This window comes from Bacillus rossius, chromosome 1 (genome assembly GCF_032445375.1).
Source record: "Bacillus rossius redtenbacheri isolate Brsri chromosome 1, Brsri_v3, whole genome shotgun sequence".
Taxonomy (NCBI): Eukaryota; Metazoa; Arthropoda; class Insecta; order Phasmatodea; family Bacillidae; genus Bacillus; species Bacillus rossius.
Genome location: NC_086330.1, coordinates 93,877,594 through 93,902,112, shown reverse-complemented (window position 1 = coordinate 93,902,112; position 24,519 = coordinate 93,877,594). Strand labels below are relative to the sequence as shown.

General features: G+C 36.1%; 1 protein-coding gene across 1 annotated transcript in view; it reads right to left on the bottom strand.

The window, feature by feature from the left end:
• Positions 1-1,486: 1,486 nt before the first annotated feature.
• LOC134540217 (nuclear pore complex protein Nup205) overlaps positions 1,487-24,519 on the bottom strand; it is a 279,586-nt gene continuing 256,553 nt past the window's right edge. Inside the window, exons 30-34 of the mRNA XM_063382820.1 lie at positions 20,853-21,104; positions 18,703-18,869; positions 12,676-12,913; positions 7,161-7,285; positions 1,487-1,776 (exon numbers count right to left, since the gene is read on the bottom strand). Of these exons, the coding sequence (XP_063238890.1) occupies positions 1,678-1,776; positions 7,161-7,285; positions 12,676-12,913; positions 18,703-18,869; positions 20,853-21,104 (881 nt within the window). The 3' untranslated portion in view covers positions 1,487-1,677. The remainder of the gene's footprint in view (positions 1,777-7,160; positions 7,286-12,675; positions 12,914-18,702; positions 18,870-20,852; positions 21,105-24,519) is intronic.

Below are 24,519 nucleotides of genomic sequence, written 5' to 3'. Positions count from 1 at the left end.
TCTCGTCCCTTCGAGGACGCCATGGGGATATAAGGAACAATGTCAGCCTCCGCGGGAGTTCCGAGTGAGTTCGGAGAATTCGGAGAGTTCTATGAATGAAGGGAAGTGCGACATCAGCGAAGAAGGTGAGAACCCCCCCTCGAGAGTGGTGCGACACGGAGCGACGGGATCGAGAGTGCGACTGTGCGACGCGAGACTGTGTGTGTGTGGACAGGTGTGAGGTAAGGGGCAAACCAGTGTTGGGCCTAGCAACAGTGAGGAGTGCGAACTGTGGAACTTGACAGACATTGAGTGAATTGCCAATAAACATTTTTAATACAAGTGATAGATGACAAGACATTTTTAAGTTCAATTGTTTATTAGTAATGTAAATATTTGTAATTAATAAAACTGTAATAAAAATTATTGGGCCATCCCTTACAAACCTTCATAAAAGGAAATGGAGTGCTATCTTTTGATTTTTTAAGTCAGCAATTTTATTCAAGAAAAAAAAAAAAAATATATATATATATATATATATATAAACAAAATTAAATATTTTCATGAGCAAATCTTAGGACTTTGTGATGTTTTAAAGCTTTTCAACTAACACAAACCTTTACATCAGATGTAAAGCTTTGCATCACAACAGAAGCTTCAATTAAAACTAATAGCAAATTTCCTGGCAAAGTCAAATTGAATATTTAAGGAATTCAATTTATACATGTAGTTTAATCTTAGCACAGACCTAACTGTCATACACTGCCAACCAAACATGTTACAAGTAACAGATGATAACTATGAGGCAGAGTCCCACCCAGGAAACTGTTCCTAACCACCCTGTGACCCGCCTGCTCTGTGTCACGTTACAGCAGACCACATTGCCACACTTCCTGGCTAACTTGCAGATTGCAATGAGGAAATACCTGTTTACTGTTTAAAAAAAAATCTTTCTTATTCAATGAGATAAAAGAAATACTTTAATGTTACAATTGAGAAAAAAAAAAGCACTGTGACCATATGACTACAGTTTGGAATTAATCACACGTTAAATGATCTTACCAGGTATTGGTTGAGCCAATCTACATGGTGGTATCTTATTTCATCTCATGCTCTTACCAAACGAGTGCACTTGTCTCTGCAAGCTTCTCCTTATTGCTGGTAAGCTAAAAGATTGCTCCATTATTCATCTCAACCAAGCAGTATAAGTTTATTACACTATTGTTATTAGTAATTTTTCAAATTACTTCAAACTATGCCAACATAACCAACATCCTAAATTGGAACATGGTTTTTGTTATCTATGTAGGTTCGAGGAAGTGGGGAAAAGGGGGAGAGAGATGGTTGGTGAGTTAGGGCACATACTTGGGACTGAGAAAAATGTTTGCATAAATAGATTTCCTTTACAAATTCAAAAATAAATAAATAAAAAAACAACTTTGTAGGCTACAAAAACTATTAACAATTATATGGAATGCTGTAACACTACCAAAAAACAAGTAAAATATAAAAATACCATTAACATTTATTGAACATAAATATTTTTGCCAGTACAAAAAAAAAAAACAGGTTGCAAAGCACATGAAAATGTTCTTTTAGTTTGCAACTTTAAGTATGAGTTTCTCGTTTCTCATGGAAAGCAACGCATGCCAGAGGTAGAGTTTTTGCTTGTTAAAACACACATCTGTGTCTCACACATCACTTGACTGGGACAAACTGCAGTAACCTCTTGATCCTTCGCAGCATCACTTCCAGGAAATCTCTCTGCACTGACACATCATCTTGTGATGATCCTTCCTACAAGAAACACAACAAAGTCAATTACGATATATGAATTTACAATCAAAATGAAATTTACATGCAAAACTAAAGACTGGCATTACTTAACTTTAGGGATAAACACAAAAACAAGTCATTCAAACATCATGTCAAAACAAGACTTAAATCATAAAAGTAAAATATTATCATTAAATACTAAGCAATTCATACAATACTGAAATGAAATATAAATAGTTCTTAAATAGATAGTATGTTGAAACTGCAAAATACCACTTTTACCTACAGTGAGAAATCTTAGAGTACATAATTAATTTCAGGAAACCTTCAATAGCTGGACACAAACCTGGGTCTTCTTGAATGCATGTCCTTGCTTGGTTACTAAATTAAATTTAAAAGCATTTTTAAGTTAAGATTCCAAATTAACTACTATTAAAGTAATAACATGAAAGAGAAACCTATTAATAACTGTATCTAATTAAGACATTTTATTTATTTTGGTTCAACTTTCTCAACATTGATCCACTTTGGTTCGCCATTCTAAAGCAAATATTACAATATTTCAATTTCAAGTCAATATGTAACTGATACTTGCAGTATCTTGACAATTTAGTGGTAAGAAAAAATTAAATACTTTATATTTATCTTTTTTAAACAGGTAAAAAACATGAGACATTCAACCTTTACATACTGTATATGTATTAGTAGGATAGCATGTGTTAGTCTATGGTCTATCTCTGTTCCAAATTACATCCAAATTGGTTCAGTAGTAAAGAAATGATCTGAGCAACAAATACACAAAGTTTCATATTCATGCATTAAAAAGTAGGGTAAAATAGGAAGGAGGACAAAGTGATTTTTTACCTTTAAAAATGTATTTTAACAACTACAGTGATACAAAACATTGACAACTTTATATTGTTTATTTCTCATTTGCAATCCTCCTTGTATACAACAGTTTTTGAGAAGACATTACATACTTGTGTATTCCTATTACTATATAAATGTGATAGTGTGCTATTTTAGTATGTAATCAATCATATGTCAATCCTTGCTTTTGGAAAACAGCTAAACTCTAATGCATCTAGAGCTGGGCCGATGCCGGTCCCCGATCGTAATAATCGGCCGATTTTGTTAATTTTGCCGATCATAATGATCGGCAAAACGTAGCCGATTATTTGAGCCGATCATTGGTCTCCTACTGCAAACTTATAACATTGAATAATTACCTATACCTAACAACTTTCCATGTTTGTTTACGGTACTTTACGGGAAGAAAATTCATATATTCATCGAAAAATAATAGGATTTAATCATTTAAAACTAACCACACATGAAAAAAATATACCAATAAAGTAAACAAATGCGTAAGTTTTATAAACATTAAACAGTTACATACCTAAGTATCAATTTCCACGTATATTTACGGTACTTTCGGTAAAATAATTTTCCATTATACTATTTGCAAAGTTATTTATAATTTATGAACCGAAAACTATGTTTTTGTTTACCATTTACGGTTAATATTACCGCAATGGCGAATGGCGACTGTTGTTTAGGTTGGTTATGTGGCGCCAGAGATTAGAGTGACGCGCGTCGCGCGACGGAATTCGTATGGATTAATGACGCTAGTAGTCTCGTGGTTAGTCTACCTCTTCGGGAATTCATCTATTTAGTTTTTTCTCGCTAAATATGGCCTATTGAAAGTTTTGTGTAGCGAATTTAATATTCTTACCCTGTTTAGCGGGAAATAGAGCTTATTTTTCTTTTGTATAAAAACCTGGTTGATGAAGAGTTTTGTTCTCCATTTAGTGGTACAGTAGAACCTCTATAATCCGTGACGCGCTAATTCGGGAATCGGATAATCCGGGACGATTTAAAAGTGCAGAAAAAAAAGAGAAGCTAAAATTGTCAGAGCTTAAAATTTACGTCACGCGGGTCGGCGGCCGGCAAACACTGCAAGCCATCGCGTGGGCCGTCAAACTGCAACGCTGTTTGTACCGACCCTTTGTGTCGCCCCCCCCCTTTCAGCTGTCACATTTGTCACTCTTTAAACTTGAGGGGATGTCCTGACTTCTGCTTCCCGTCTCCCGTTTGTTTAATGTTGTTTCACGTGCTGCTGAGTTACTTTCCGCCCGCCAACGCACAGCAGGCGCCTGGCGAGTGACGTGTCTGGCTGGCATTCGGCTGGTCAAAGGAAGGGAGGGGGTGGGAACTACCCAATATTTATGTGTGCAAGGTCAGCATGATCTTATCTTTCTCTCTTCGGCTGTTGTAAATGACAGTGAACTAATGGCTAGGCAGTGCCGTATTTTTTTAAGCCGAGAAACTAATTCGAAGACGACCTTTACCGTGAACGGATTATCCGGGTTTATTATTATTTATTTTTTTTTTTTTACAGAATTTCAATTACCCGGGCATCGGCGGGTCCCAATTAACACGAATAATGGGGAGTTTACTATTTTTATCCATCTGCTGCCATGGCGCAGTAAGCCTCGGGAGATGTTACATCACATGATATTGGCCTTAACCCAGCTGCACGCTGGTGTCTAAGAAGCTTGACAAGACCTTCCGGGCTTATAATCGCTAGTCCGTGAAATTCTGTAATCCGTGATTATCTTGGTCCCGACCATTACGAATTAACGAGGTTCTACTGTATTTCGTATTCACAAATTAACTTACAATTGGGAAAGTTTGTTGGTGGCACTGGAGGGAAGAAAGGGCAATAAAATTATCAACGCAGACGTCAACCGGCACACACGGATCACAGAATGACGGAGTTGTGATTAGGTTGAAGATTTGGTTTGCCCTTATTACATTTTAACGCAGTTAATTGTGTGTGCGTGTGTGTGGTGATTTATAAGTAATCATGTCAATGAAAAGTAGTTTTGTCTGGGAATATTTCATCGTTTATAGTGATCCGTCAAAAGCAACGTAGAATCAGAGGTACTTAAAAGGCTCTAATCGGCTCAGATCGGCAAGATCGGCAGCAGATGATCGGCAAAATAGGTGATCGGCCCAGCTCTATATGCATCACATTTCTGTTTGGCCGACATAGAGATGTTTATAATAATTCATACCCAATACCTCACGAACTATTATTATATATCATCAAATCAACTTTAGATAATTTTAATCCCCTTAGGAACACGAAATTTAATAATAAAAACATTATATATTAATCCAGTTCCCGGGCTACCTCTGTTCCATAATCTATTGAAATCAGTTCAGTAGTGAAGACGTGATTGAGTTAACAAATACACAAATTTTCAATTTTAAATATCAGTGAGCTAGACTAGGACTTGAGTAACTTATATTTGGTCATTGTGTTTGACTGAATGGATATACAGTGAAACCTCTTTAATACAAACCTGAAGGGACCTAAAATTTTGCAGTTTGTATTAACGAGGTTTGTATTAACAGGTGCATATGCTCACATTAATAATAATACACAAAATCAAGTATTGATTTTTTACTCGAAAATTAGTCAAATAGAGAATTAAAGAGGCTTGAAAAATTCATTGATTTTTTTCTGCACTTTTTTAGTTGCATAAATGTCCTTTACTGCACTGCAAAGTTTGTCGAAGGAAGACAAGACATCAGTGTCTACATCACTAGCAGCCAGAACATTTTCCAAGACAATAGATACTGAAGTGGACTTCACTCTAAGAATTTTTGAAAAAAAAATTCAACCTCAAAATTAGTGTGGAAATATATCAGTTACTTGTCATTAAAGTTAAATCAGTTGAAAAATAAATAAAAATGGAAGTATTTTACTTAATTCAATTTACACTTGCAAAAAAAACATACGCACAATAAATCTACATGGAAATTAAAGTCTTTTTCAATATCCTGAAGTCTGAAATATGTTTACTCATGTCATCAAATGTAGAGCTGTACTGAAGAAGCAGATTTTGCCAATATTTAGTTGAATCTGCATTTCTGCCGACTTCCGATACGCTTGTTAATTTTCGGCCGATATTACTGAAAAACGAGAGACTGCCATAACCTAAAAATCCACGATTACCCTTTTCGCTTTTCGTAGTAGTACTGCATTTTTTCAGATCGCATTATTTCTTCGCAGCATGTGCCAAACGTACATATAAAAATTTAACATCCTATTTTTCAATAATGTTCTTTATTTTTAATATGTCATAAATAAATACATTACCGTCACTGTAAATATACATCTCGGTTGTTACAGTAACTGTAGTGCAAATGTAGTAGCTATCGTGCTTCTGTAGTAATTATGGTATCAGTAATTATGGTATCGACAAAGAATCTTTAGTACTTTTTATGGTAATTATCTTAGGATAACAATTGGGTTTGTACTGTAGCTATGGTACATCATCCAATTTATTCGTAAGTTGTTGTTCATTTGTCTTTTCTTCATATTTACGTGCTCCATTACTTGGCTGCAGATTTAAGTTGATTTTTACTACTGTATACTATCGTTACTGTTTTTATGACGGTTTCTTTCTAAGAAATGGTTATTTCTGCAAAATCTTTATGGTTAAACGATCATCTATTATAATTTATAGTGACGGGACCACATATTTTGTACGATCAATGCGGACAGAACGATAATTCGAACATCGGTACAAGCGGACTTTTTTAACCTTAGTTGTATGGCAATTTTCCCGGGACCGTAGAAAGTATACGATAAACACGGACAATCGATACATGCGAGTTCGATAGATAGAGGTTTGACTGTAGACCATTTACCGTACAAATTATTTGCCGTTAACAGAATTATAGTGAAGCTGCGTGCACGTGATTAAAGTGTGCGATTCTTGTTCTAAAATTTCATTCGGTTTATCCGATAATAAAACAATAGTACACTACGTGAGCGGACGTGAGGTAACTTCGTAATACATAATAAATAATATTTCGTATTAACCGTATTGAATGACATTAAATATGCTATCCCAGTCTGAAGGGGAATTAAAAGTGTTTGAATAAACGCGAACTTTGAAATAACCGGTTTTTTATTAACGAGGTTTCATTGTAATCAAAAATTGAAAAATTAGTTAATAGTTAAAACTTTTAGTTTTATCATTAGAAAATAAAATAATACATATTTATTTAAAACACATGTTTTATTTTCATTGATATTCATTAAGAATATACCTTATCAAATTCAAAAATTTACATCTTGAACATGTATTTCAATATCAATGGTACTAATGTTTGTTCACACAACCCTACAATGAAATTTAGTTGTGACTAAATGATGAAATGGAATTTTTGGTTTTGAATTTGGTTTTGAAGAGGCATAAAATAAAAATTATGACTGCTCTTTCTTTACTTAAATAGGTGTAAAAACAATGCTTAAGTTTTAAAACAGGCATCATAAGATTATACTTTAAGCTACATGCAGACAGTTACTAGCTAAAGCAACTTACCTGAGCAGTTTCCACGAGCTTCCGGCTGAAACTGTCATTAAAAACTGACACCAAACCCTGCTTTAACTGGCTGATTTCATCAAGCATCACTTTCCAACCACTCTCTGCAAATGGTGTTGTGTAGTCTGCAGCAGAAGAAAGAAAATAAAAAAAAATAATGAAAACTAATTAATTAATTAATTAATTAATTACTGTTAGTCTACAAGACAGGGTTGTTTCTTTATAAATGTGAAATAACATATTGCACCCCGAATTTACATTATCCCTTTTAATGTTTTTCCTGTTATTTGCATCATTTTATTTCGGTCCTGTTTTAACCTCGTTTGATGCAATGCAATAAATTTCTGATGATTACAATGCACTTACAATTTGCTTCCGCATTTTACACTATTTGTTGATGCTAAACCTACATAAATTCGTTATTCTCGTTTTTGTCATATACATCGTACATATGAAGTTAACAGTTTCGTGTGAAATACCAAATCAAAACAGCTATTGGGAACACTAGCGCTGTAGCTCCTGGATTTTTTGATGTGATCTTCCATTAAAAGTAGGGATGGGATTTTCGAATCTTGGATTTGTCGAATATACCGAATTCTATGGATTCGAGGATTCGTAGGATCCGAGGTGGGATTCGAGGTGGGTTTTTAAGAGTTGTAGGTAGTAATTGAAAATTGTAGTGCTGGGTGAAGTTTGAAAATTTCGAACCGAACGGAACCGAACCCTTACGTTCGGTTCGAAACTCTTTAAATATATTCGAAAAACCGAACGTTCGTTTAAAAAAATTACGTTTTTCTAATTTTATTACCCCCATTTGAGACCATTCACAAAACAGCTCAACAAAATTCCATTACTTGTAATATTCCGACTTTTATCGCATAATCGTCGCCTCAACAGTTTGAAGCGCAGACAAAATAAAAAAAAATTTATTAATAGTCGCATAACTCGCATAGCATTTTTTCATATAGGCGCGCTTTGTTTTTTTTTTTACTTTAGAGAATTTTGTATGCATTTGTCGTACTACGTAATATTAACTATCGTACAAATGCCAAAGGTATTGTATATTATACCTTTAACTATAGTGCGTGTACTAGAAGTGTTGTAAAATCACCAAAGATTGCGTACCCCATACGTTAAACTAAAGCGCATGTACGATAACTCTCGTATTTCGGCAAAACTAACGTGATCAAGTTAACGCAAGACAAATGCTGTAGGAAATGATTACGTAAATTACGTATTTTAAATTACTGGGATGTATTTATTTTCTTTGGATTTTTTGGTTATAACAGTCAGGTACTGAAAATATTAATTTAATCTTGTGTATTAAAAGTACTGGTCCAGTAAATTTTACAGTACGGTACTAAGTTGACTAGAGTAGTCGCGGCAGCCATCATTATTTCTCGTGTTTTCTTTTTTCCGACGCAAATTTCTATAATCACACTTCTTACGTTACGTTTACAATATTATTGTTCTTGAGGTGATTTGCGATGAGCAGGCTAACGTCGTTTGAGTTTTCCAAATGGAGAAAAGATAATGACAACCCAGATGACCCAGAACCACCCCAAAAAAAAACCCCTATAGTTTCTTCTGACGAGCAGCATTCTTCCAAGAAAACAGCAACTGCAGTCAGCGGGTTTTATAATGTAGATAGGTAACTTAATTCACATTGACTTTTTTTTTGATGTCCTGTTAAAAAGTTTTACTTATTAAAAATGTTAGGTTATGTCTACCACAAAAATATGTTATGTTGATTTATGCTGAATGTTAGTCATCTTTATAATATATTTTTTTTTAATGAAGGTTAGTGTACACTGAAAAAGGATTTAGATGTAACTTCTTCATGAATTAAAAGTTGGTATATATATAAGCTAAGCTATATAATGTTTTAATTTTACATATGGCTGGAGAACCTTTCTTTCTCACCACTCAGTTAAAGACCAAAATGACGGAACTTCTTCATGAAATAAAAGTTGGTTTATATATAAGCTAAGCTATATAATGTTTTAATTTTACATATGGCTGGAGAACCTTTCTTTCTCACCACTCAGTTAAAGACCACAATGCTGGTCATCGGTTCATTTTAATTCAAAACAATTATTTCTGTATGAGGTTCGGTTCGGCTCGGTTCGAAACCAGAGAACTGAGGTTCGTCCAGCTCTAGAAAATTGTATACCTAAACTATATTATAAAGGTAACGGAAATAGCACAAACATAAGATAAACTACGCAGCATTTTGTCAATTAGCATAACTACTCGATCATTTCCAACCTTCAATAATATAACATTGCAGAAAAAAAACGTAACTTTTTTGTTTTTTTAAATGGTGTCTGTTATACAAACGTATTTTATTGAAAACATAGAAAGGATTAATTTAACAGAGAATTAGACAGATGCAAACTTACGTGTGTGGTTTTTGAGGTTATTTGTCTCTATTTTATATCAGGAGTATACACTATGCACATACTTTATAATTTTATAAATACACATGTGATTTTTTTTAATACATAGGCCTATGTAATTTTTAAAAATAAATGTGTGATTTTTTTTAATAACATGTGGTAAAGTTTAGTGTGGGACTGGGATTCGAGATTCGATGACAAAAACTGAGGATTCGAACAAGGATTCGGATTCGACCAAAATGTGGATTTGTCCCATCCCTAATTAAAAGCAGTATTGCCAGGTGGCCAACACTGTCCAAACAATGGCAGACTTTGAGGAAATGTTAGCACGCGATGCTAGTGATACAGTTTGTAGAAATCCACACTGTCCATCAGTAACTTATACATACAGTATTGCGTACAGTTAGTACTTATTGTATTCCTCTTTGTCAACATCCATTAAAAATAACATGTTCAGTAACAAATTTTAATACAAATAAGCATAAAATTTTGTCTTTGAATGTGTGTAATTATCTGGATTTTTATCGGTACGTATTTTATTGAGATGTAAAAGATGGAAATCTTTCTCCATTGTTGAAAAACTAAACATTTTAAATTGCGTGGACGAGCATAAAGGTACTTGTGTTTCACTCACTTAGAGTTTAGGAGTGTCTATTTCAACTTTAAATACAATTGTGAAAAATCACAAAATAATTTAAGGAAAAGGACCTCAGTGAGGTGGTTTTTCAAAGAAAAGAAAATACATGCATGCAAATGTCTGATGTTACTATGAATTGCTAATTAAAGTATGAAAGTATTTACTTATAGTGAATATAAGCTTATCTATACTCTTTACAAAATATAACAGCTATTCAGATATATGTTCTTCAGACAACCTTAATGAATAATTATGTCTTATGTGTATATCAGAGTATGATACAGTAGAATCCCGCTGATGCGACCCCTCACGGTTTCCGGAAAAACGGACTTATAAACGGAATGGTCGAATTCGGGGTGTCACCGCATCGTCGGATACATCATGTGAATGCCGCTCGGGCAGTGTCTAGCCGAGCTCAGCGCGTCCACTATAGCACGAAAAGCCGTCTCAGCTGTCATGTTATCTTAACCCGCCCGCACGAAAAGCCTTGTGGTAGCTTCTGAGAGAGCGTAAGAAACTCGTCCGGCCAGGCTGGTGGTAGCGGCGGCTTGACGTCATTACGTGACGTGACGCGACGCTACGCTTGCCTCTCCCATCCCCTGCTAATTCTTCAAGGCTCATCCCTCCCAGAGCCACAAACCATGTAAAAACCACCCCCCCTCCCAACACCTTTTTCAAACAAACATTTCAACACATTCCCTCCCTTATTACAACCTTCTGCGTGAGAAACTGTCAGCATCCTCCTCCCCTCCCACACCGTGTGCGACAAAAGCCAGGTTGTACAATCCAATCTCGGTAAAATAAATATTTTTATGGACTTATACGACTGTCCTTCGCCGTTAATAAATACTTTATAAGTTATTATGATTCAATTTGTTTATTAGTCACACAGCAGTTTCTGCTGAAAAATCACTAATACCTCGAATTTTATTGAATAGAAAAATTTAGTAGGGCCGTAAATATATTTATTTTACTGCACAGTTACTTTTTCATCTGCATTATAACGTGTTTTTTCCTTCTTTTTTTACACTGTGAAGCGACGAGGAAAAGATAATTGCTTGAGCTGTCAAAATAAACATCGCTGACGGCAAGGGCGCGAGCGCATCCTGTCGGTCTGTCGCTGTGATTATCTACTCCAAAAACATGACACAGCATTTCAGGATAGCATTGTTCTTATATCTTTCGTTTATAGCCGAATGCTTTCTACCTGATCCACACAAGTTCCTTCGCCACGTTTTGAACGAAAATAACCACCAGCCTGCTAGCATAGCCGAACTCGCGTGACGCGAATTCACGTAGCGCGAGTATTTATCGGACGGAACCCATTGTTCGGGGTATGCGAGTCCGAGGTGTAAAGCATAATTCCACGCATTTTTTTATGTTTATCTGCGCATGTGCGAAGTCAGTGATGTTGTAGAAAAATAGCCGAGAACCAAACACCTGGCGACGTCGTTAACACAGTGAACACAGCTTTGTGTGTCCAGTGACTCCTGAGATGCAGCTGGCAAGATCACACTAACCAGTCGCAAGACAAAGGCACGGGACCGGGATGGCAATAGATGCGCGCGTAGATGCTATCAGGTGATGCGTGCAGTTTACTGGAATTGGCTAGCGTGGACAGTCTAGAGGGGTGGTATCTATTTTTAGCAGTCTTTTGTATGCCTGCCTGCTTACAGTACAGCGCTCACCAAGATAAACGTGAACACATAGCGCACAGCAAAGTGTAACAGACTTGTTTTTCAGCCGATTTTACTCAAATTTTCTACTCTCTCTGCTCAAATTTTTCACGGTTTCTCAAAAAACGGTCGTATAAACGGAATGGACGCATCAGAGGGGGGTCGCATCGGCGGGATTCTACTGTATTTTCATTCAGGTATTATATCACAGTTCTCTGAGCAAAATATAACTTTTCATAAATTTCCCACATTTTAAATTTTCAGACAACCCCTTGAATAGTAAACAAAAAGGGTTCTGCTTTATTTTGTAAGATAATTTAGAAAACTGCCCATTTAAGAGTAGCAGTTTGTGACATTTTATAAAGGGTATTTTACAAATGAATAACATTTAAAAATAATTTATCAATATGTAAAAAATTAAAAAAAAATTAGTTAAATAAGCAAAAATACAATTTAAAGTGTAAAATAAAAAAAATAATATCAATAGAGAGATGATAATGTTTCCAACCCATATTGATCAGATGAAACAGATAATCTGAAGGCCACAATGACAACGGCATGGACAGTGTAAGCAACTGCCTTGTCATCATCAGTCCTTTCTTTTATTTCTGACTAAATTTCCTTCCACAAAATTCTCTCGGTTGTCTGCATATGTAACATTTTACATCAGCTGATATTGGCTTGTTTGTGAGATTATGTATTCATCTTTGATGTCTATTCCTGAGGTTTTATATCTATTAGAACCAGAGTAAACTAAGAGTAAAGCTTGTATGCCCAAGACACTGTAGTAAATGACTGCTCACCGTGCTCTGCCTGGTCCACCAAGGTGAGGGAGAAACGTGAGTGCGGAATGGCACGTCGCATGTACATGTCCAGGTGGCACCACAGCAGGTAGAGCGTGCTCTCTATCAGGTTGGCGCACAGCTCCAGCTCCCGCCGCTTCATGGCTGTGCAGCGGTCCAGTCGCTGGGCCACGAGCACCCGCAGCTCTCCCGCGCTCTCCACTCCTTCCGCGCCAGTCGAGTCGTCCTCCCCCAGCACCTGCCAGACCAGAGGCCAAGACTCAGCCTTACACCGGGAACTGTACGGACTTGTCTCGAACCTGCCTCACACGAGGTATCTGTGTGCGGCTCACATGATTGAACAGTACCTCTCTCGTGACTGAGCTTCCTTGTGACGTCTCAACATCTCATCAATGGTGAGCTTCCGGTTAACTCAAAGCTTGAAGCATATTCTGCTGGATATTTGGAATATCAATATTATCCTAATGTAGATGTTCATTATTAATTAATAAAGTATCCATTGTCTTTAACACACACTAGAGTAATAAAGCTTTTAAATTCATATGTATCAAAGTATTTTATATTATAAATTCCAATAGTGACTGATTTCACTATAATCCATTTAAACGAAAAAGAAAGTATGACATGCTAAAATTTTTCAATGAATTTGTACTTATGACCAAAAGGTAGAAGCAAAATGTTATTTACATATATCATAAGTTTCAGAATTTTAATAAAAAGGTAAGATTACTACTGTTAGCACATAAGTAAAATTAGTTAGTCAAATTTAAACTAATTCTGTATTCTTTTAAGTCAAACTCACTCAGGGAATATTGTAAGCATATACATATCTACTTACGATTATAGGAACAACATACATTATTCAGGGTGGCCACTAATATAAATTTATAAATTCAAAGACGTTCAAAATTTCTCGTACACCTTGGACTCACCAATAGTTAATTAATCAATAGAAAAGTTGTGAAAATACTGTATTTACTCGTGTATAGTGCGCCCCACGATTTTTGCAACAAATTCCAAAGAAAAAAATTTATAATTTTTTTCCCATAAATAAATTTTAATAACATTTTGTGGTACCAGCTAAGTAATTACTTATGAAACAAATGATTATTTACATTGATGTGTGGTGAAGTCAGGAAAATACTTATACTCTTCCACCTGAAAGCGAAACTTTTGTGGCATACTGTACCATCTGAAATGACGCGAGCAAGCTAATCTCTGCTGTTTAGGAGGAAGATAATGAAGCGCTGTATTGTCACAACTGGTACAAGAGCGGGAGGCAGGCAGGCAGGCAGGCAGGCAGGCAGGAACGGGACTATGACCATCAAGTAACCTTGACAGATGACAGGACTAAACACCACCACTCCCGTCACCGTTGCTAAGCTGGCGCGGAGGACTAGATGACTCACCTCGCGCACGTGTGTGTGTGTATGTGTGTGTGAGCGTGTGTGTACGAGAGACCATGCTGTGAGTGTGTGTGTGTGTGTGTGTGTGTGTGCGTGTGTGTGAAAGAGAGGCCTTGTTGCTTGTGCGTATGTGTGGGGTCACCCATCACCCGGCAGTTAACGACTACCACTCCTCCTCCCCGCCTCCACCCCTCAACTTTTTTCTTCCGCGTATAGCGCGCATCCTTGATTTTTTTCCTTTACTTGAGGGAAAAAAGGGCGCGCTATACACGAGTATATACGGTAATACAAAAAATAACTTTCATTATTAATAGGCCAAATAAAAATCACCTAAAATTTAGACAAATTAACAGGCAGGTTACTACAAACTACAGGCTTTAAACACAAAACACTGTATGAAATTATCACTCAATGCAAATATTCCCTTACTTTTATTCACACACTTGAAATGTTCTTTTCATTCATGTAGAAATATATAACACAATCTTTACAAAGGGATGTTCACCTGTCTCCCAATTTTGGTAAAATGTTATATATTTCTTATTATATGTATAATTAATTAATACAATTTCAGGAAAGAATACAATGCAATAGTGAGATGATACAAAATGAAAAATATTAAGATTGAAATATGCATTTAAGATGATGATTATCTATTTATGTTTTTTTGATAGATCTACCACGGAAAACTATCAACATATGTACCTACTTAGAAAAATATCTGCTACAAACATGAGTTAATCACCAATGTAATCCTGAGCAATATAATACATATTAATATGAAAACAAGACTAGCTATATTATTACTGCAGTGACTGGTAAATTATTTTTACTAATACAGTAAGTCCTCTATTTACGTCGTACCGATTTACGTCGTTTCGGTTTAACGTTGCTAATGTTTGAGCACTCATGTTTCAATTTAAGTTGTCGCCGATTCACAATAACGTCGTTTACAATGACCGTAAATCTTTATTTTAACCAAAACACCGTATATAATTCGTTTATAATTCTTTGTTTCCTTCGGTAGTTAATTTATGCTATGTAGCGTAAGCTACACGTTCACCGCCTTATCTTATCATACATCATGAGGGACGCTTCCTGCTCTCCGCGCGGTGATGCAATACTACCAGCCCGCCCGCTCGGCCACCCACGTATCTCGCACGTAGAAGTGTTATCTACTTCCCGCAACGACACAGCATTTTCTCCTACCCCTTCCGGCCGACCTTGAGCCGTGGCCGGCCGGTTGCATGAAACATGGCTCATTTTGCGTCGTTTCTATTTACGTCGCGGTTTTCAGTAACGTAACCCGACGTAAACCGAGGACTTACTGTATCTATTAAAATTCATAAAAATTGTAAGCATTAAACTTGTTTGCACAGGATGGCCACTGACTACTAGCAGCAACTAATTCCAGGTTTTGTCAAGGTTTTTCAAAGCCTTTTCAGTAAATGTTCAGAACAAATAATACTTTGCATATAAAATTTTTCACTGAAATAAACTACAATATTGTACATTTATGATCAAACTATAGTAATTTATTTCTCCTGAAAACAATTTGAAGCATTTACATGGTGTTTTAACATGAAAACTTCAATGTAAAGAGTAGTTATAGCTAAAGTTTAAAGTTAGCTGATGTCACTCTTTCACACTAAAGCTGGTACCTGAGGTATATAAATATATACATGCAAGTGCACTGCCTTCTAACCATGTGGTCCCTGTTTCTAATACCATTATAAGCACAAATAAATTTTTTTTTTAATTAGTTGTAATCCATCCTTCACTAAGCCTATTTATTGACAAATGGTTGGGATATATTTTCTCTAATAGAAAAAAAAATCTTACTTCTGCGTTGAACATTTCTTGGTAGGCATCTGCTAAGAGTGGTGTGTGGTTTTAGACCGTACGTCTACTGTTAACACAGGAGACTTGTCACCAGTTTGCCTGTTTAGGCTCAGTCTCATTAAAAGTCACAACTGACTAAAAATCTGGCAGATACTTTAGCAATAATTGATATAAAGATGAAAAATAATCCTGCATTAATTAACAGTGTAGTATCTTTCATGTATTCTTTTGTATATAACCATTTAAGGGCTTCCATCAATAAGTTCCTACTGGTTTTTAGATGTCAAATCACATATTACTGTATGCAGTATTTTTAAAATTGAGTCGTTCTGCAGTCGTAACGGAGTGAAAACTAGAGGAAAGTAAAATGACACAGAAAAAAAGAAACACTTAGTGTTATACACTGATTCAGACGGTCAGGTACACTAGAACCATGATTTTACAAACCCCGGATTTATGGCCGGTTTCACCAATGTCCCCTAACTTTTAAGGGCTGCTTAAGGCATGTGTAAGGGCTGCCTAGCACATTGAATCGTTTCACCAACCATTAAGGAACTCTTAAGTAATCTTAAGCAACCCTTAGTTTAAGTGGTGGAAATCGAGCCCCTAACTATTGAAGCGGCACTTACTGTCACAAAACAAGAAAAATAAAATGGATGCCGTGGAGAAATACGAAGAACTAACCGAAGATGTACATTTTATTTTTTGATATAAATGTTATTGCTGAAGGAGTGGAACACTTTTAAGGTGAACTTAATGTGAAATCCTTTATTATAATTACATTCGAGAATGTTCGCATACTCCACTTTTATTTAAGAACATTTATTACAAGCAATTTTGTATGTTCTAAAGGAAAAAAAACTGATATTTTTTTTATTTTCATCTGCTATTAAAACTTAGTTTAAACTTAGACAAAATTACAATAGCGAATAAATTCTCCCATGCTGCGTCCTTTTCTTTGCTCGAAACAGCATCCGTCCTCTTATTTTCTATTATATTTTTATGCCTCTCAACTAGGCTCAACACCTTCATTTTCTCATCAGAAGAAAAGTTTTGCGTTTTCATTCTCTTTGTATCAAACATTTTCACACTACTTTGCAACAACCATATAGCTACTACTTTCCGTGAAAATACACTAACATCGTAACATCCAATTACCGCGAAATTAATAAACATTCAGATATTTGTTAACTGTTTAGTAAAACTATTTGATTGGCTTATGTATGTGACGTGACAACAAGTTCGAAGTACCAACCTGAAAACTATTAGTACTTATATCTGTACGAACCCTCGCTCTATGGCAAGCCAGTCCCTAACTAAGCAACCCCTACATAAGTGAATGTTACAATGGTGAAAACCAATTTCGTGAGAATTGACTTTAAGGAACGCCTAAACTTAAGCAGTCCTTTGCTGAGGGTGTGTTTAGAAGGCGTTGGTGAAAACGGCCATTAATGAAGCAGCGATTTTATGAATACATTCTTGGAAATCGTCAAAAATTCAGACATTTTTGCAACCAAAATATAAATAATCAGAAATTTATTTGAAAAAATTGCAATGAATGCTTATACAAATTTTTAATTTTTCACACAGCATATATTTTGTGTGGGTTAATACTATAAATTATGTTCCTATAAGAAAAACAAAATTAATCTGACATTCCATTTAAAAATGTGGCAGCGGTAGATTATACGACTTACGTGGGTGTGCGCAAAACTCCCCCGGCTGGCTAGCGCATGCCGGTGGCATCATGACATTGTATAGCTTACCCCTTTCTCTCTCCCCAGGTTTTAATTCTTCATACTAAAGCTCATCCCTCCCAGAGACACAAACCATATTGTCTTCCCACGTTTAGCATTCAAACATTCCCTATCCTTGTTCAATTCGTCAGGAGAAACTTTCAACTATCCCTCCCCCCTCCCCCCAGGCCAGCGACAAAAGCCAGAACACCATGTGATGATGTATAGTAGTATAGTACATTTTAGGTAAAATATTTTTTTTAAGGTCCATGCGACATCCATTTTGAGTTATTAAAAAATGTATAAGTTATCATGGCATCAGAGATAAAATTAAATTTAAAAAAAAAAATCTGTGACCTATATACACTTTTGTTTATTAATCACACAGCAATATTTCTGCAGGAAAATCACAAACCTCAACATTTCTTGGATGAAAAAATTTAGCAGGGTCGTAAAAATATTTGTTTTACCGCAAATTAACTATACTCGCCTTCCCCTCCGCATTCCATCATTTCAGACACGTGATGCATAGCAACCACAGCCTCGTGCAGCATGAGAGAAGAAAGAAAAGAAATTGAGTAACGTCTTAAAAAATCGTAGTCATCACATGACTTTCAAAATTTCACGGGTTTCTCGCACTAAAATGTACAGTATGTTTAAATGAATGCATTTGTCATTACACCCCTGTGTATTTTAAACAGTGAGCTGCTTAAGATTAACTTAATAAAAGCAGCATAATTATAAATTAATTGTGATCAAAGACAATATTACGCAAATTAGTTAGAATATTATAAGCAGAGGGCAGGAGTTACGCTATGACACAATATAAACCATTGAAAAGTGACACAGAGGAAGTCACTACAAAAACAGTGATGGAATAGGTTCAGAGAAACGCGAGTTACCCTGAAGAAACCAACTGAATCGTTGAAATGTACTGCAACTGCAAACTTGAGGTGTGACCTGGGCAAGCATTAAACGTGGTGGATGCAAATGGCTATCCTACTACTGGAAACACTACCAATGCATCGACAGGGAGTACGCACCTGGTGCAGCTCGGCGGTGGTCATGGAGGCAGTGCCGGCCAGCTTGTTGCCCAGCGCCTCCAAGCTAGCCCTCTCCCGGTGGTGGTGGTCCACGCACTGTACCAACTGCTGCACCACCGACCCCAGTGTCGGCACCTCTCCTCGCCCGCCACCGGCCGCCCACGCATCTGCAAACAGCACTATGCTACACCAGCATCCAAGGCCTTAAACCCGTCCACATCGACCACACTGTCCTCAGTTGGCTTTATGAGTAACAACCACACATCAAATATCACAATGTAAAATAATTAAAAATATAAACCAAAACAACAGCATTGTTTCTAAAGAAGTGCCTCCATGAAGGATGCAGGAAAAAAAGATTTTTACCAGCTAAGCAATACTGAGGATGGATAAAAGGAATTTCTGGGATGAAATCTCCAGCTTCAACCTGTTTATAAACCTTTGTATTCACACTTACAACCTCCATGTCATTGTTTTTTAAACTTTAATTTATTTTCATATCTGCATAATTTAAAAGTACGGTAGTGAAAACTGATCTCTAACATGAAGATGGACTCATTTATTTCTAATTTTTTATTATTGAAAAGCTGACCTTGTTCAATATGCAGTATCATTTAATTTTCCAAAAACTATAGTTATAACTAGGGACTGGCTTTTTTAAAATAAATAATACTAATAACAAAAAAGTTGGATTTATTCCAATTTTTAAAATTAGCATCTATAATCTATAATAGTATTGTGGGATTAGTTTTTCATGCAACTTAACGTAATTACCTGCATGTGGGTCACATATTTTATGCAGATTTTTAGTGCAAAAAAAGTGTACTGTGAACCATATGTAAATTTTGGGTTAAAAATTAATAATATTGCATGCATGGAGGCATGTGGCAGTGTTTACAGTTTTCCCTCAGTGTCTTCTTTGAAATGTCACATGAACTGGCCCTCACACAATTATTAATGTGTGTTATCTCGACAAGTGTTCATGATGTAACTGTGCCCAATCATGATTGTTTTGAATGAGATTTCCCACGCTTTCAAATGAACATACAGTGACACAACTGCAGCCATCGCTGCAAACCTCATGGTAAACTTTTAAAAATTTAAAACTGATAAAATAATAAAATAAAATGGAGGAAACTGAAACAAAGGTATAAAGTCTTCTCCTTTGTCTTTTTAGGAAGTGCAGGAATTGGATGGGTCATAAATATGGGAAGGGTCGCCTCACATTCTCCCGTAGTAAACAGACAAAGAAGAGCTAAGGGTCAACGCAGTGTCGTATTTCTTATTTGCCAATAAGCTGTGACCCGACCCATATGCAGGGACACCATTACAGTGAAAATGTTAGATTTATTCTGTCCAAAATTAAGGGTGAACCCATTCGAAAGGGTGACCCTTCTGCATGTAAATATTGTATTTAAAACTTATCATTAACATTGGAAAAGAAAGTAATTAGGTATAAAAATTATTTACAAATGACACATAATATTAAATTTTTGCACCAAAATTATGACTAATGGTTTCCTAGTGTTAAACTACCAAATAATTAAAAATTAAAAAAAAAAAAGTAAACAAATATACTAGCAAACATTATATTAAAGGTGTTTATATCCTATTAGACTTTTATTCAGAAGACAAAAAAAAATTGGCAAAGAAGTGGTGGATGTAATGTGTTACAAGACCTGATACTTAAAACACATTTAGAAATAGTTGAAAGTTGGAAAAATTTAACAGATTGTAAAAGATGATTTTCATTTTGTTTCTCTTAGCCACTCAGGAACTTAGACGAAGTGCCATGAATACAAGACTCTGGATTTATTACTTTCCAAACACACGCTGTATATGTGAAGTGCTGCTGCGGGCTCCACTAACTAGACCTGATTTGAACCCTGGATCTGCACACTGCTGTGGCTTGTGCAGTGCAACTCTGCGCTGCAATAGCTGATCAGGTAGCGGGTGGATGGTAGATGGGAGGGCTGTATGTTCGGCTGTCTGTTCAGAGCCGGTGGCTGATTGCAAGGCACTTAGGGGTGGAGAGGTGGGTTTCTGCATTGGCACGAAGCTATCTCCAAGCACCTATACCCAGGTACGACTTAACTCTGCTTCCTATAGCATGTTTACTGTTAAATGTCAATTAACAAGGTTATCAGTACCTGTGTGAACACGGTTGGCATCAGCCAACACAGGGCGGAAGACGATGCCGACGGCGTGTGCCCGAGTAGCGCAGCGCGTGACAATGTAGCGAGCAAACTGCGTGGCATGGCAGGCGGTCTGGAAGAAGTGCAGCACGCGCTCCTGGGAGTGCCACTGACGCAGCCCCTCCCACATGAGGAAGCGCGAGAACAAGCACAGCATCTGCTTGCGAGTGCGTTCGAGGTCTGGCTGCTGCTCCGACGGGGAGATATCTGCCAACAGCAACTCGCATACTGAAGCTGCACATGACCCTCCGTTGGCCAGTTGCAGTGAGTCACACAGTTCATTTTCAGCAGTTTATGGAAACCAATCATCTTTTATGATGGAGGTACAAAAGAATGGACAATAAAAAAAAAAGGGAATAATCAACTAACTACAAATATTTTAAGATAATCTGCCTAAAAGTACAATTATTTAAGTATGTGTCTGCTAGCATGACTAAATTTTCACCCCATGTGGGACATAAAAAATAAAAGTAATTACAGTACAGTAAAACCCCATTGTTACAACCCCTCACGGTTCCCCGGAATAAAATTGTAATAGAGGGTGAGAGGAGCGAAAGAGAGGAAAAGGGGGGTATAGTATGTGGGAAAACTATATCTTTTATCAAGCGCTAAGTCGCTTGGTTAATAGAGCTTGGTAAATTTATAAGTTGTTAACATGATTTAAGATTGGTAATTTGTTTTTTGTTTTATTAAATTTCAGTAAAACTCACTGAAGATGTTCCCCATTTAATAAGTTTTCCCAATTATTAAGTTCACAAAATTATTCCCTAGATTACTTCCATATATATCTATGTTACTTTTTCCCATTCATAACGTTTTCATAATGTTCAGCATTTGAAGGAAAAAGAAAATAATAATGTTTATCTTTAATCTTTTAAACCCTATTTATCATTAATTTTTAAAAATTTATGTATTTCCAAACGATAATGAAATAATTTGTACTGCACAAGACCGTTAAAACCTTTACAGCACGTTACACGCTGTTACCAGTGTATTTTATAACTAATCATCTCTTTGTATTTGTATAGACTGAGAGGCTGTCCCATCTGCACACCATTTCCCCCATTCGAGGCCTAAATCTGACAAATGATAAACGCACATGACCGATAAAACTTTTATTACACACCACACGCAATTACAAGTGAATAATTTGACCAATCATCTGCTTTCATTCTAATGGACTGAAAGGCTGATCCACTTTCGCTATTTGAGTTATACCATGTGATGAATACACAGCAAAACACATTACCACCAGTCAATAGTTGTTGACCTCTTTGCTTTTTTTTTTTGCACTTTGGATCGCGCTCAGTAAACAATCTATACTAATATTATAAAGCTGAAGAGTTTGTTTGTTTGTTTGTTTGAACGCGATAATCTCAGGAACCACTGGTCCGATTTGAAAAATTCTTTCAGCGTTGGATAGTACATTTATCGAGGAAGGCTATAGGCTATATTATATTATCAATAACATTAGGGATCCTTACTAAAAGTCCAATTTAGAATCAAATGCGTTGGAGGGGGTTAGATACAACATGCAGTACACATACGAAGTGTGTGTTGACAATGCCGCAGGCGCTAAAAGTTTATTTCCTATTGCCTATTAACATTGTTGCCACGCACTAGATGCCTTATCAATCTTAATTTTACCATACATGTAAAAAACACCCGTGTGATATTAACAAAAAAGCAATCAGTACCCTCATAAGAGTTCAAATAGTATTTACGGTAAATACTTTTTATCACTTTAAATCGCAAACCTAAACTATAGTTTATTTTCCTCTCTCTGTGTTTTAATTTGTTATTTTCTTTTACTAGAATAATTTTTATTATTTTTAATTAATTTTCATTTTTCGTACCATCAATAATTTTCCTCTCCTGTTACAATTCTGACAAGGAGAGAGAGAGAGAGAGAGAGAGACACACACACACACACACACACACACACACACACACACACACACACACACACACACACACACACACACAGATATAAAGCGAAATACCACTCACTGACTCACTCATCACGAGATCTCTAAAACTATACGCCCGATTGACTTGAAATTTAGCATAGTTACTCATTTTGTGATGTAGACGCTCACTAAGAAAGGATTCTGCGGAAATCCGATCCCAAGGGGAGTTTCGGGGGCGTAATATATCAAAATTTTCAGTTTTTGGTAGGAAATCACCATGGCAACGTCTGTTGCTTTATTGATGCTTCATATGTCTCTATGGCAACGACTATTTCATTGTTAGTGCAGTCCTCATCACCGTTGAAATATTGCGAGTACCACTTTAAATATCAAAAATTGCCTTTTTTTTCAAGTATATATATATATATATTTTACATACTTGAAACTTCACAGTAATGTTCCTTATGTTACGCAGGATGACATTTTCCGAAAATTAGATCCCATGGGTGGTTAAAACCAGGCAACAGTGGGTACTTTGTCTGCATGAGAACAGGATTTTGCATTGTTCATACCTTCCGTGTCTCCATGGCAACGGGTATTGCGCGGCAGTGGCGTACCCACAAGGAGGGGCATGTATAATGAGCGGCGCAAGAGTGATCTGCCTGTAGACTGCCGTAGCGAAGTACGGGTACATCAGTTGTACGTTGCGTGCACGAGTCGGGAAACCATCGGTGCTGTTCATTTTCTCTCCGGTACATTATACAGCATTGTAATAAATTTTCACTGAATTTTTTTTATTTACCATTACTATAAATGGAAGATGTGGCTTAATTTTTTTCCATTAGTATAGCCGTGCGTAGCCGGGTCGGGCAGCTAGTAATTGATCAACCGCAAATATGGAGTTTTAAATTGTGTTTTTTCTATAGCCCGTCCCACTCTTAGATTGCAGTACACGGCTTATGGCGCGCGCTGTTGCCAATTCTCTAACACATTACGAATTTCAGGAGATGCGTGTCTTTGTAATTCTGATTGAACAAGAAGAATTTTAAGAAACATATCGTAATTTATAATATTTTATACTATTACACATATAAATTTGTAATAATGCCACTTTTATGTAAATTTCAAATAAAAACTACCTATTGTAGACAAACATTTCTTATAGTTTTCTTTTATGTTCTAAAAATCCCATATATATATATATATATATATATATATATATATATATATATATATATATATATATATATCACATTTTCATGGGCCCGATAAATGCCGTATTTTTAGACAAGTCACGTCCAAAATCATAAATAAAATACGGTAATGGAAATTGTCGGTCGAGTAAGTTATGGAAAAAATCCGAACAATTGGTTCGAAATGGGGAAGATTTTATAAAACAGAAAAATCGCAACAACACCCATAATATGAATAATATCGAATCCGTTTTAACGTATGATAACTCGGAGTACCTAATGCCGAAAAATGTTTTCTAAATAAATTTTTGATACAACCAGCCATAACTGCATAGGTTCGAAAAAAAATTTTCACCGGACAAAAAAAACGTAACTGCCTTAGAAGACATCTTATCAATTCTGTTTAAATTGTTTGTAAATATCATAATTATTTTCCAAAACTTTGTCTAAAACAATGTTTGATAAGATGCTTGGTGTTGAGAAGGATAGAAAAATAATTCAAAATTTTGTACTATGATC